General features: G+C 42.5%; 1 protein-coding gene across 1 annotated transcript; it reads left to right on the top strand.

Annotated features, from left to right (window-relative positions):
- Positions 1 to 6,384: 6,384 nt before the first annotated feature.
- LOC101670336 (heterogeneous nuclear ribonucleoprotein A1-like) lies at positions 6,385 to 7,578 on the top strand. Its single transcript, XM_045088178.1, has one exon. The coding sequence runs from the start codon at positions 6,424 to 6,426 to the stop codon at positions 7,543 to 7,545; it is 1,122 nt and encodes a 373-aa protein (XP_044944113.1). The 5' UTR covers positions 6,385 to 6,423; the 3' UTR covers positions 7,546 to 7,578.
- Positions 7,579 to 12,568: the final 4,990 nt, after the last annotated feature.

The following is a 12,568-nucleotide window of genomic DNA, read 5'->3' on the forward strand; positions in this document are numbered from 1 at the left end:
GTAAGACTTGGTAGAATGAGATCCTACTGATCAATTACCAGTTTGGATCTGGCTTGCTTATCTGGCTCGTCTTTTCTCCGTGGTGTTGCCAACATTGCCTGTGGTTATTTGTTGATCAGATGTTACCTGGGACATCTTTGACTGAAACTCGCCATGAATAAAGATTAGGTTTGTTACTTAAACAAAATGCAAAACCACAGTAACTCAAAGGTCTAATTATTACCTAATACTAACCAAAAAAAAAAAAAAAAAGAAAAGAAAAGAAGAAAGAAAGAAAGAAACTAAGCCTATCTAGAGGGGTTTTTCTGGGAAGGGGGTGAAGGGGGATCAGGAGGAGAAAAGTCTTTTCACTAAAATTGAAAAGCTGCTCTCTAGATTATACCCCATGTGTCCTTATTCAATGCATTTGTTAATTCATATGTAGATGAGCACACAGTTTGAGAACGCAGCAAAACGCACTTGAACAGTAGGAGATTTGGAGTTGGAAAATCCTGGATTTTACATTAGAGATGTCTGATTTTCATATTTCATGTAACCTTTTGGGACCTGGTTATATATCCATAAAATAGGAATAACAATGTCTGTTTCTTAATGCCGTGGGAATTTGAGATAAATTAACAAATACCTAGCAAAGGATTGGGCACATTGTGGCCCTCAAACATCATGGATATTATCATTCTACTATGTTGTACTGTATCATATTAGTAGTTGTAATATCGTCATTATGTGTAGTGCCTATTAAAACAATTTTGGTCAAAAGAAAAAAAAACCTAAAATTTGAAAACTGGGAAATGCTAGACAATTCTGTCTTAATTCTTTTTCATTCAAGCAAATTTGGGGTTCATTTTGGAATTACAAAGTCATTTCTAAAGTCTCTGGACCACATGTGTGAAGAGAAAGACCGAAATTTCAATATTCAGGGGGGTTCTGGGGAAGGCATCACTCCCTGGTTGAGTTCCTGGAGGTCATTCCGGGTCTTGAAGTGATTTCTCAGGACGTATCTTTTTTACTCTCCAGGAAATGGCAAGGAGCAAAGCCAACGGTGAAATCATCTAAAAGAACAACTTGTCAAAGGAAATAATGCATGTAATGATCTAATTATGAAGTTGGACAATCTGGAGAGTTTAAGTGCAGATATTGAATCCAAGGCCTCCTTTCTCTTATTTTGTAGAAGAAAATCTAACTCTAGGAAGGGGAATACAGGAAAACATCAGCCTCAGCTCCTGATCAAGGATCAGTGCAAACAATTTGTTTCCTGCTATTTTTAGCAAAGATCTACATTTTAATTTGAGTGGGTAATCAAATACCTAAAGAAGCTTCTGACACTTTCTGGTGAGTTTCCAATCCTACCGAAGGAAGAGAATTTTTACACTGAAAGGTGGCTCTTCATTCATCTGTGTGTGTAGCAGATCCTTTTGATACCCTATATCACAGGTTCTCAGGCCACCTTTGTTTGTTTTTTGTTTTTTGTTTTTTTCTTGTGGGCATTTTATATTTTTTAATCATTTTATTTTATTTTACATTTTTAGGTGTTTTTTTTTTTCAAAATTTCTTTTCAGCGTAACAGAATTCATTGTTTGTGCACCACACCCAGTGCACCATGCAATACGTGACCTCCATAATACCCACCACCTGGCTCCCCCAACCTCCCACCCCACCCCCCACCCCTTCAAACCTTCAGATTGTTTTTCAGAGTCCATAGTCTCTCATGGTTCATCTCTCACTGCCACCTTTGATTTCTGTTGCCATTGTGGCTGCCTGTTCCACGCTCACTGACAGCATCCCACTTCAAGCACCCGACTATATCTTTTCTCTCTCTCACTCCAAGTCCTTCTCCAAAACTGGGAGAGTCTGTCTACTAGGTGTGACTAGTGCCCAGAACTACATGAGAATCACTGTCATCAATAATGGTAACAGAATATTAGAATCAATGGGTAAATGCCTCAATGTCCAGTTGATGGATGGACTATTCTGGGAAGCATCATATTCTCCAAGGCCCCACTGCCTGGAGCAATGACCTTGATGCAGCCTTAATGGAATGTTTCCAACTTTCCTGTCTTATTCTCCTGGCTCTCCCACTCCCCTTCCTGAGGTTACCTCCCAAATAAACTATCTGTTCCTGAATCTTGGTCTGAGCCTCTGCTTTGGGAATAATCCCAAAGAAGCTTAGGTCTCTTTAATCTCTAGCTCCCCCTTGCCACCACTCTAGTCCATGTCCCATTATCTCTTGCTTGGAACACTATAATAACCTCTTAATGGATATGCCCCTTTTTTTTTTTAATTTTTTATTTTTAAATTAACATGTAATGTATTATTAGCCCCAGGGGTACAGGTCTTTGAATTGCCAGGTTTACACATTTCATAGCCCATACCTTCCCCAATTTCCATAACCCCACCACCCTCTCTCTACACCCCTCCCCCCAGCAACCCTCAGTTTGTTTTGTGAAATTAAGAGTCTTTTATGGTTTGTCTCCCTCCCAATCCCATCATATTTCGTTTATTCTTTTCCTACCTCCCAAACCCTCCATGTTTCCTCTCAACTTCCTCATATCAGGGAGATCATATGATAATTGTCTTTCTCTGGTTGACTTATTTCACTCAGCATAATACCTTCTAGTTCCGGCCACATTGTCGCAAATGTGGATATGCCTCATCTATCTCAAATTTATTCACACAGAAGTCAAAATGTTTTTTTTTTTTAAGTTATATCATATCACTGCCATATTTAAAACCCTGAAAGTGTTTCCTGTTTCATCTAGAACAGAACCCAAATTCTTTGTGATGGCCAGTGAAAACTTTGAAGTTCTAGTCCTAACCCAAACCCCCAACCTCATCTCATACCCCATTCTCACTATGTTCCAGAGAGTCTCATTTTTCTGCCAAGGCCATGCCAAGACTGCTTACACCCTAATGGTGCATACTTACTCATCTCTTTGCTTGCAATTCTCACCTTCCAGATAACTGAATGTAACTTCTTTATATAACCTACTTTTTCCCATTTCCCAGAGAAATCATCCCCTTTTCAGAGGGTACTCTTCAGCTCCCTTAAGAAAAGTTCTCACCAATCTTGCACATTTCCTCCATAAACCTTTCTGGTACTGGTGATCACCCTTACTTGTTTACTTGTTGACTTCCCATCTCTTCCCATTGAGATAAACATTTGTTAAAGACAAAGACTTCTTGTTTTCCACTGCACCACACAGAACATTGCATGGCACAAATACATTTTTTTAAGTTAAAAAAATGGTTTAAATGGATAAGAAAAGACAATTGGAAAAAAAAACACAACTAGAAAACAATTCAAAAGTATTCTCTCTTTCAAGTAATTGAAAAAATGTGGTTTAAAATAATGAGATATTTCATATCTAATTCCAAATAAATCTTTCATTCTTATTATGCAGGCAAGAGTACAGTAATTCTCTGCAAACAGGTACAAATCTTCTAGAAACCAACTTGGTAATATGTATCAACAATAATAAAATGCTCACACCCTTTGACATAGTCATCTTACATTTGAAAATTCATTCCAAAGAAATGAAATAAGTACATAGAAAATCTCTATGCATAAGGATTTTTTGAGGCTACATTTGCATAGTGCATATGAGAGCAGATAAATAAATTACATAAATTTGTAAACAGGAAATAAGAACAATGGCTGGGAGGGCAAAGTAGCAGCATGTACAAATAACCATGCTATAAAATTACACTGAGAAAAGCATGTGTCCTGTGGTCGCAAATATGGAAAAAAGTATATGAAAAAAGAAAATATACAGGGACAGCTGGGTGGCTCAGTGGGTTAAGCCTCTGCCTTCGGCTCTGGTCATGGTCCCAGTGTCCTGGGATCCAGCCCCGAGTCCGGCTCTCTGCTCAGCAGGGAGCCTGCTTCACCCTCTCTCTCTCTCTGCCTGCCTCTCTGCCTGCCTGTGATCTCTGCCTGTCAAATAAATAAATAAAAACTTTAAAAATTTTTAAAAAAGAAAATATTCAAAGATGATAACAGACAAAAGCGATAGGATTAAAACTGATTTTTAAACAAACTTTTTTCCAAACGTTTTGCGTTGCATTATTTCTATAATGAAAATAAATATCTGTCTTGCTGATTAGAAAAGGTCATTTTGAAAACAGAATCAGATGGTTCATTTATTCACTCTTCCAACACTCAGTCCCTGTTATATGCAAGAAACTACTAAATCCTGTGGGTGACTATGACTATGCCCATGTTTGTCTTGAAGACCTCAGTGATGCGTAAGGAGAGAAAATAGACCCAATCCCAGTGCAAAATACATTGTGGTAAGGACTGAAGGGAGCTACTAAATACAGAGGCATTTGTATGAAGAATGAGGGATTTCTAGTCCCCTGTCATGGGATATTTTTGTTGTACCCAATGTGTTGTTACTATTGTCAAGTATATTAGTCAGAAGAGTCTGTTATATGTCCCCAAACCTCAAATGCCTGATGTGCACATTCTGGTTGGTAGCTTTTGGGGGAGGTCTCTCCCCTATGCAATGACTGAGGCTTCAAGTGTTCTGCATTTCTGACGCTGACATTTTCTAACTTCTCCTGAGGGGTGTTCAAGAATGAGGGGGAGCCACAGGAGGCCGGCTTTGCCTGAGAGGACGTATCACGTCCACTTGGATTTCATTGACTCAAATGAGTCACATGCTTCCAATTCTAAAAGCAGAGGGCTGGAAACTCTAGTGCCTGAGTGTGTGATGACTCTGCAGGGTGGAAAAGGTAGGGGGCCAAGGAGTACATAGTAAGCAGCAGCCATCTTGGCCCAGGAGGCAATCTGAGGGTCCATTCAAGTCAGAAGCCCTGGGCTCAAATCTCTGTTCTCAAAAAACAAAACAAAAACAAAAACAAACAAACAAACAAACAAAAAACCCAGAGCCAAATTTACGTAAGGTGAGACATTATTTTAAAAGATTATGGCAAGAGGAAGTAAGGGACAATAACCATAGGCAGAATACCCCAACCATAGGATCTGCCAGTGTCTGAGTTACGCAGAAAGAGGCTTTTCTTTAAGGGGAAGTACTGTGGCATGAAAGAAGCTGTTATGGGAAGGGGGGGGATGGGGTGAACAAATGGGCATGGCAGTGACCTGACAGTAGATCAGACAACGCTTTACCCTGAAATCAGCCTATTCTTGGGAGGGGCAGGTAAGAAGGTGTTGCTGGCTGGCTCAGGGGAAGGGTGAGTCGGGAACCTTGGGGAGGAAGAGAAAGTTAGCCGAAGTGTACGGTTCACAGCATTTTGTTCTGATTAATTAAATGGGCAAACCATTCAGCGAATCATCTGTGAAGCAGAGAGTGGAAATTTAGAGAGTCTGTAGAATGGAAATTTAGAGAGTCTGTGTTGGGCCTCCTCACAGGTAAACAAAGGGGCATCTGTCAGTCTTGCCTAAGTCATATGAGGAAAAGTGTCTTTTTGCAGTAAGCCATTTCCAAGAATACGATAGAGTGGAGGGACTACTGAGTGGCTACTGTTTTCCAGGAATAGAAAGCTCAGGTAAAATTCAACATTGCCATGACCCTCTAATTCCCATCTGAATGCCTTGTGGCAAACAATTCTAAATTCTCACCAAATTTATTTCCTCTTCCTTCTCGACATAAGCTAGTTCAAATCTCCTGGCCATATGACTCCTTTTTTGGCAATAGGACATGCGTGAAAAGTGATACATGCCATTTTCTAGGATTGGCCCATAAAAGCTTCCCACATGTGCCCATTTATCCTTTATCCCCAAGCCAGCAAGCCTGGAAGCTACTTGTTAAAGATACTAAAGCCACAAGATGGAGAGAGCCAAGACCCTCAATCCTGCCTTCCTGCTCAACAGAAACGCTTTAGAACTTACCTACCTAAGAAATAAGCTTCGACTCTGTTAAGCTACAGAGATTATTTTTTGTTTGTTTTGTTGTATTTGTTACAGAAGCTAACACTCTTTAATCTTTCTAAACCTTAAAAGGTTTTGGTTTAAATATTTACCAAAAACTTATTAATATCACGCCTGGTACATAGCAAGCCCTCAATAAATGTTAGCTATCACTATAAATATCATTCAATATTAGGATGGAAAGGCTTGGCTGACAAAAGGGCATCTGAGTTATGCTTTGAGATACTGGTAGGATTTCCATGGGCAAGAGATCTGAGGGACAGCATTCCAAACGGGATTTATGCTGTGTGAAAGGCTAGAGCAAAGGAAAGGAAGGCTCAGGAAATGAGACCAGCTGGTCATTCTGTTCTCAGCCTATAGTTGGGAAGATGGAGACAACCAAAGGAGGATGAAATAGGAAAGTTAGTGGCTGCCCTATATTGCAGAGTCTTGAATTAAAAAGGAAGCTCCAGAGATACGTTCGTTAGGTTACTCCTTTCTGCCTGTGGACGCCGCCGAGTAAGCATCGTTAAGTCTCCCCTCCCACCACCGTCATGTCTAAGTCAGAGTCTCCCAAAGAGCCTGAAGAGCTGCGGAAGCTCTTCATCGGAGGTCTGAGCTTTGAAACAACCGATGAGAGTCTGAGGAGCCATTTTGAGCAATGGGGAACACTTACGGACTGTGTGGTAATGAGAGATACGAACACCAAGTGCTCCAGAGGCTTTGGGTTTGTCACCTATGCCACTGTGGAGGAGGTGGATGCAGCCATGAATGCAAGGCCACACAAGGTGGATGGAAGAGTTGTGGAACCAAAGAGGGTTGTCTCAAGAGAAGATTCTCAAAGACCTGGTGCCCACTTAACTGTGAAAAAGATTTTTGTTGGTGGCATTAAAGAAGACACTGAAGAACATCATCTAAGAGATTATTTCGAACAGTATGGGAAAATCGAAGTGATTGAGATCATGACTGACCGAGGCAGCGGCAAAAAGAGGGGTTTTGCTTTTGTAACATTTGATGACCATGATTCTGTAGACAAGATTGTCATTCAAAAATACCATACTGTGAATGGCCACAACTGTGAAGTAAGGAAAGCGCTCTCTAAGCAAGAGATGGCTAGTGCTTCATCCAGCCAAAGAGGTCGAAGTGGTTCTGGAAACTTTGGTGGTGGTCGTGGAGGTGGTTTTGGTGGGAATGACAACGTTGGTCGCGGAGGAAACTTCAGTGGTCGAGGTGGCTTTGGTGGCAGTCGAGGTGGTGGTGGATATGGTGGCAGTGGGGATGGCTATAACGGATTTGGTAATGATGGTGGTTATGGAGGAGGCGGCCCTGGTTACTCTGGAGGAAGCAGAGGCTATGGAAATGGTCGACAGGATTATGGAAACCAGGGCAGTGGCTATGGCAGGAGTGGCAGCTATGACAGCTATAACAACGGAGGAGGCGGAGGCGGCTATGGCGGTGGTAGTGGAAGCAACTTTGGAGGTGGCGGAAGCTATAATGATTTTGGCAATTACAACCATCAATCCTCAAATTTTGGACCCATGAAAGAAGGCAATTTTGGAGGCAGAAGCTCTGGCCCTTATGGTGGTGGAGGCCAATACTTCGCCAAACCACGAAACCAAGGTGGCTATGGTGGTTCCAGCAGCAGCAGCAGCTATGGCAGTGGCAGAAGGTTTTAATTCCTGCCAGGAAACAAAGCTTAGCAGGAGAGGAGAGCCAGAGAAGTGACAGGGAAGCTACAGGTTACAACAGATTTGTGAACTCAGCCAAGCACAGTGGTGGCAGGGCCTAGCTGCTACAAAGAAGACATGTTTTAGACAATACTCATGTGTATGGGCAAAAAAACTCGAGGACTGTATTTGTGACTAATTGTATAACAGGTTATTTTAGTTTCTGTTCTGTGGAAAGTGTAAAGCATTCCAACAAAGGGTTTTAATGTAGTTTTTTTTTTTTTCTTGCACCCATGCTGTTGATTGCTAAATGTAATAGTCTGATCATGAAAAAAAAAAAAATGGAAGCTCCAGTGACATCCTAACATACAGAAAAAGAGTATTAATATGCATATTCAGGGGATGGAGGGTTTTGTCCCAACTCTTTTTCTATAGAAAAAAGAATCCTGCTGCTAAGGGTTGAATTCATTAAGAAATCTTAGGCTGTTGCAGGGAGGGGAAGAGAAACAGTGAAAGTACTTTGTCATCCGAATTTTAACTAAAGAGCAAGGCACTATTAGCAGCAGAACCTGGGACAATGGCTTTTTATTGGGGTCACGGACCTTTTTGAGAGGAAGATGGAAGCTAGGGATCCCCTTCTGGAAAAGCACATGTGAACGCAAATACTAAGTCCTCCAGGCCCAGGCGTGGACCCAGGTTAAGAACCCCTCCATCGGAGGAATTCAATAGAAGAGAAAAGAAGGCACTGGAATCAAGCTCACTGTGGTGTCTCTGAGGGAAACAACAGCGGAACATGCCTTCCTCATCGACGGTGGCAGAAGCGCCACACTGCCGCCAAGCTGAGGCTCTCACAGCGACAGCAGGAACTTGACACCATGTGAAGGAGCTTATTGTGACTTTCGGCACCATCACTCACAGCATGGCCTGGAATAAGAGACCATGTGCTCTGTGACTCTGTTTCCTCATCTGTAAAATACCTTCAAGTGAAGTCTATGAAACTGCTTTCGAAAATTCTAAATGGTGAATTGCTATACAAATTAATGCTAGTCATACTTTAAATAATGATTACATAGTTTTCTCTTTTGCTTCCTCAAGAACTGTGGTGTTACTTCTGTCTCTTATTCCCTTAATGAAGCCCATATGGGTTGACTACCAGGAGCCCCGCATTTTCCTCAGAGCTAGGAAAACAGAAGCAAATGAGAGACTGTCAGCCCTCAAGAAGCACCACATGTGAGTGATCTTTCTTCCCTGAGCTTAATCCCACTGTCTTAAGGGGGCTCCCCCAGAAAATGACCCTGAAGCCAGTGAAGTGTTCACAGTTGGTATGGAAGGTACAGAAAACATGAGTCAGACAGGAAACATGAGCCCTTGAAGAAAGACAGCACATACTGAACACACGATCAATCCCTCCACCACTGTGGATAAATGGAAGCTTCAGCCCAAGGGAAATCTTGAGCAAACTGTAAAACCCACACCTTCAGGACTGTCCCACCGAAGAAGAATAAATTGGCTTCCCTGGGGGTATTTATTCCCAGCACTCCCAGCCTACCTTGCAATCAGAGCTTCTCCAAGCTTCTGAGAAAGCCCCCAGGGGGAAAGAAGCAGACACTGACTGCTGAAACGCAACTGTAGAGCAATGAAGTGGAGAGGCCCAAGGGATGGGAGCAGAGCCCAGCTCTTATGTCCGAAAATAGGGAATACCTCATTCTTTAGCTTTTGGGGGGATGCAGACTTTCCTGAGCCCTGTTGAATTGGTGAAAGGGCTCTCTGTCTGAAAGACAAGAATATAAGCTTGAGGATCACTCCTTTAGGTGACTCTGCGAGCATTTTTCCTCATGAAATCCATGGAGTTGTTCAGTCTCCAAGGTTTTGTGCGCAGGGGAAGGATGAAAGAAAGAACCATGCCACAAATTTAGTAGATACTGTTCACTGGGTCATTAGCATGAGTCAAGCATTGAGTTAATTGCTTTTATATGCAATATAAAACACTGCCAGTTACAACTAGTTACAATATATGCAATATAAAACACTGCTAGTTAGCAGCACTGCTAGTTACCTACTAGATTTTCCATGACAAAGCAAGAAAACTGATGCCTTAAAAAGATTAAACAACTGACAGACCTGGGATTTGAGTCCAGAGAATTCAGTTATAATCCTGAGAAAACATTCTTTTTTTAAATTTAATTTTATTTTTTCAGTGTTCCAAGATTCACTGTTTATGCACCACCCCCAATGCCCCATGCAATACGTGCCCTCCCCAATACCCACCACCTGTTCCCCCAATGTCCCATCCCCCGCCCCTTCAAAACCCTCAGGTTGTTTTTCAGGGTCCATAGCCTCTCGTGGTTCACCTCTCCTTCCAATTTCCCTCAGCTCCCTTCTCTCCATCTCCCCATGTCCTCCATGTTGTTATGCTCCATAAATAAGAGAAATCCTATGATAATTGACTCTCTCTGCTTGACTTATTTCACTCAGCATAATCTCTTCCAGTGCCGCCCAGGTTGGTACAAAAGTTGGGTATTCATCCTTTCTGATGGAGGCATAATACTCCATAGTGTATATGGACCACATCTTCCTTATCCATTCGTCCATTGAAGGGCATCTTGGTTCTTTCCACTGTTTGGCGACCATGGCCATTGCTTGCTATAAACATTGAATTACAGATGGCCCTTCTTTTCACTACATCTGTATCTTTGGGGTAAATACCCAGTAGTGCAATTGCAGGGTCATAGGGAAGCTCTATTTTTAATTTCTTAAGGAATCTCCACACTGTTCTCCAAAGTGGCTGCACCAACTTCATCCCCACCAACAGTGTAAGACGGTTCCCCTTTCTCCACATCTTCTGAGAAGACATTCTTAACCACAGTGTCATACTGTGCTGCGTTGGGTCATACTGTGCTAGCTTCAACCTCGAGTTTCAGCCATGTTTTCTTCCCATGACACTGGTCAAGAAGTGTGCACTGCCTTTCAGGGCCTGTCAGTGCTGGGAACACAGAAGTCTGGAAACCAAGTACAGCAGAAAGTCCTGGGGCAGGAGGAAATGAACAAACTTCAGAGCTCCCTCCAACAGGAGAGAGGCCCCCAGAAAGAAGCTCTTTTGCCCCTCTTGGCCCCTCCTTGGAATATTGGCTCCTACAGCTTCAACATCCAGGAAACCACGGGAGCCTGGGCTATCCTTCTGCTTGCCAGGAAGAGCTAATGAGCTAATAACGCTATCTACACTCTTAGAGGAGGATGAGTTTATGGTGATGTGCATTCTTTGGGGGCAGCCGTCTGGTCCAGCAAGCCCAGCGTTCTCTAGCAGAGGCTCTTTTCTCGTCTTTACTCCTTTCCCCTCTTCACTCCCTCACTCTGCTGGTGAATGACTCATAAGCATTTTCTCCCAGACTGAGTTCAGACATCCTTACCAGGTGGTGCAATGGAAGTACATAGCTGTTCACTACCCTTTCCTGGAACCCAAAGGGAACCAACATTTCCCTCCAAGTCAGTAACACCTGCTGAGCACTGCCCACGCGCCAAGCCTTTTCAGCAGCATCTGCACATTATCTCACCTGCTCCTTATAATAGCCCGCAAGGTTCTATTATTCCCACCTTTCCAATGAGACACACGGGCTTTCTCTGACCATGATGTTTGGGTCTGCTATTTTTTTTTAAAGTTTTTCTGAGACTCTCCACAAAATACTCATTCAGCAAGGCCACAAATGTAGCTGTCAAGACCTCTTCCACTGGGTCAACAGAAGATTCTCTTACCTTTGAGGAAGAGAGACGAGAGTGGACCATATTCTGTAAAAAAACATAAGCTTCATAAATCCCTTCCTGTGGATGAAAATAGATCAGAGATGGAAGCCCTGGGTGTGTAACTTTCTAGGTTAATTGCTTTGATTTTCGGCAGACACATTTGGATAGTTTCATCTGAGTGCCTCCCTTGGAGGGAGTGTGTGCACAGATTATTAATCAACTTTGCATTACATTGGAGCAGCATCTCATTCCCTGAAGGATATGCAGCGAGAGCTCAGCAGCAAAAGGGAGCCTGGGGAGATGTGGGCCCCATGTGGAGTCCTAAATGCTACTTTCTGTGAGCCTGGGATATAAAGAGAAAGTGGGGAGTCCTCCTTGTTCCCTGGAGGGGTCCCTGCCTCTTCCCAGGAGCAGCATTAAGGCTCTTTCATGTCCTGTGGTGGCAGGAAGGGCTGCCTAATCTCAGATTATTGCTCCTAGCAGACACTTCCCCTCAGACACTCAGCAGCCAATGCATCCATGCCGATGGTTCAACACCACCGAACACGAAATTGAAAAGCGTGTCTCTTTCCTTTTTCCTGAGCTTTATTTCCAAACAGAAATACCTAAGAACTTTTTGTTGCCCATCGTGGTGCCTGATGCATAATTAAGGTCCCATAATGGATGGACAGATTGATTAATGAGTGAAAATATGAATAAATGAATGAATGAAAAACTAAGCTCCCTTCTTCATCAAGTCATACATACTGGGTCAGAGAGCCTAGTCCTAGATGTCAGCCTCTACATAGCTTGGGATGACTCCCAGATGCTTCTGGGTTGACTGAACAAACTCAGAATGGCATGTCCGGGTTCAAGCAGCATCATGAAAGTTGCTTAAACAGATGAGACCTGTGAAAGAAAATGTCAGTCTATGTAGGAGGAAGGTTTTAGGTGTTTGCTTCTGAGACTCTGAATGTGAAGCAATTGATTGTGGTTTCTCTGTCATTTACCCCTAACCTACTTGTCTGTATAAGCCTCTTCAAACTATTCCTGGGACTCCTACTGGTAAGGAATTAACATGCTAATTCATTTAGATAATCATCAAATTCATAAGTAGTATGGTTAGAGACTAGCCTTCTAAGACCACATCCATCTTTCTAAATAATGGTGCAACAGAAATTTGGTGTCCTAAATTCACTCAGCCCTGATCAGACAGTTGTAGGTTATGTGCCACTATTTATTTCCTTCTGTGACTTGGAGTCTAAAAGTCCTCTTAGATCCAGATCCTAAAGAGGCTAAGATTTTCTCAATGTAA

This window comes from Mustela putorius, unplaced genomic scaffold (genome assembly GCF_011764305.1).
Source record: "Mustela putorius furo isolate JIRA1106 unplaced genomic scaffold, ASM1176430v1.1 tig00003834_pilon_pilon_pilon, whole genome shotgun sequence".
Taxonomy (NCBI): Eukaryota; Metazoa; Chordata; class Mammalia; order Carnivora; family Mustelidae; genus Mustela; species Mustela putorius.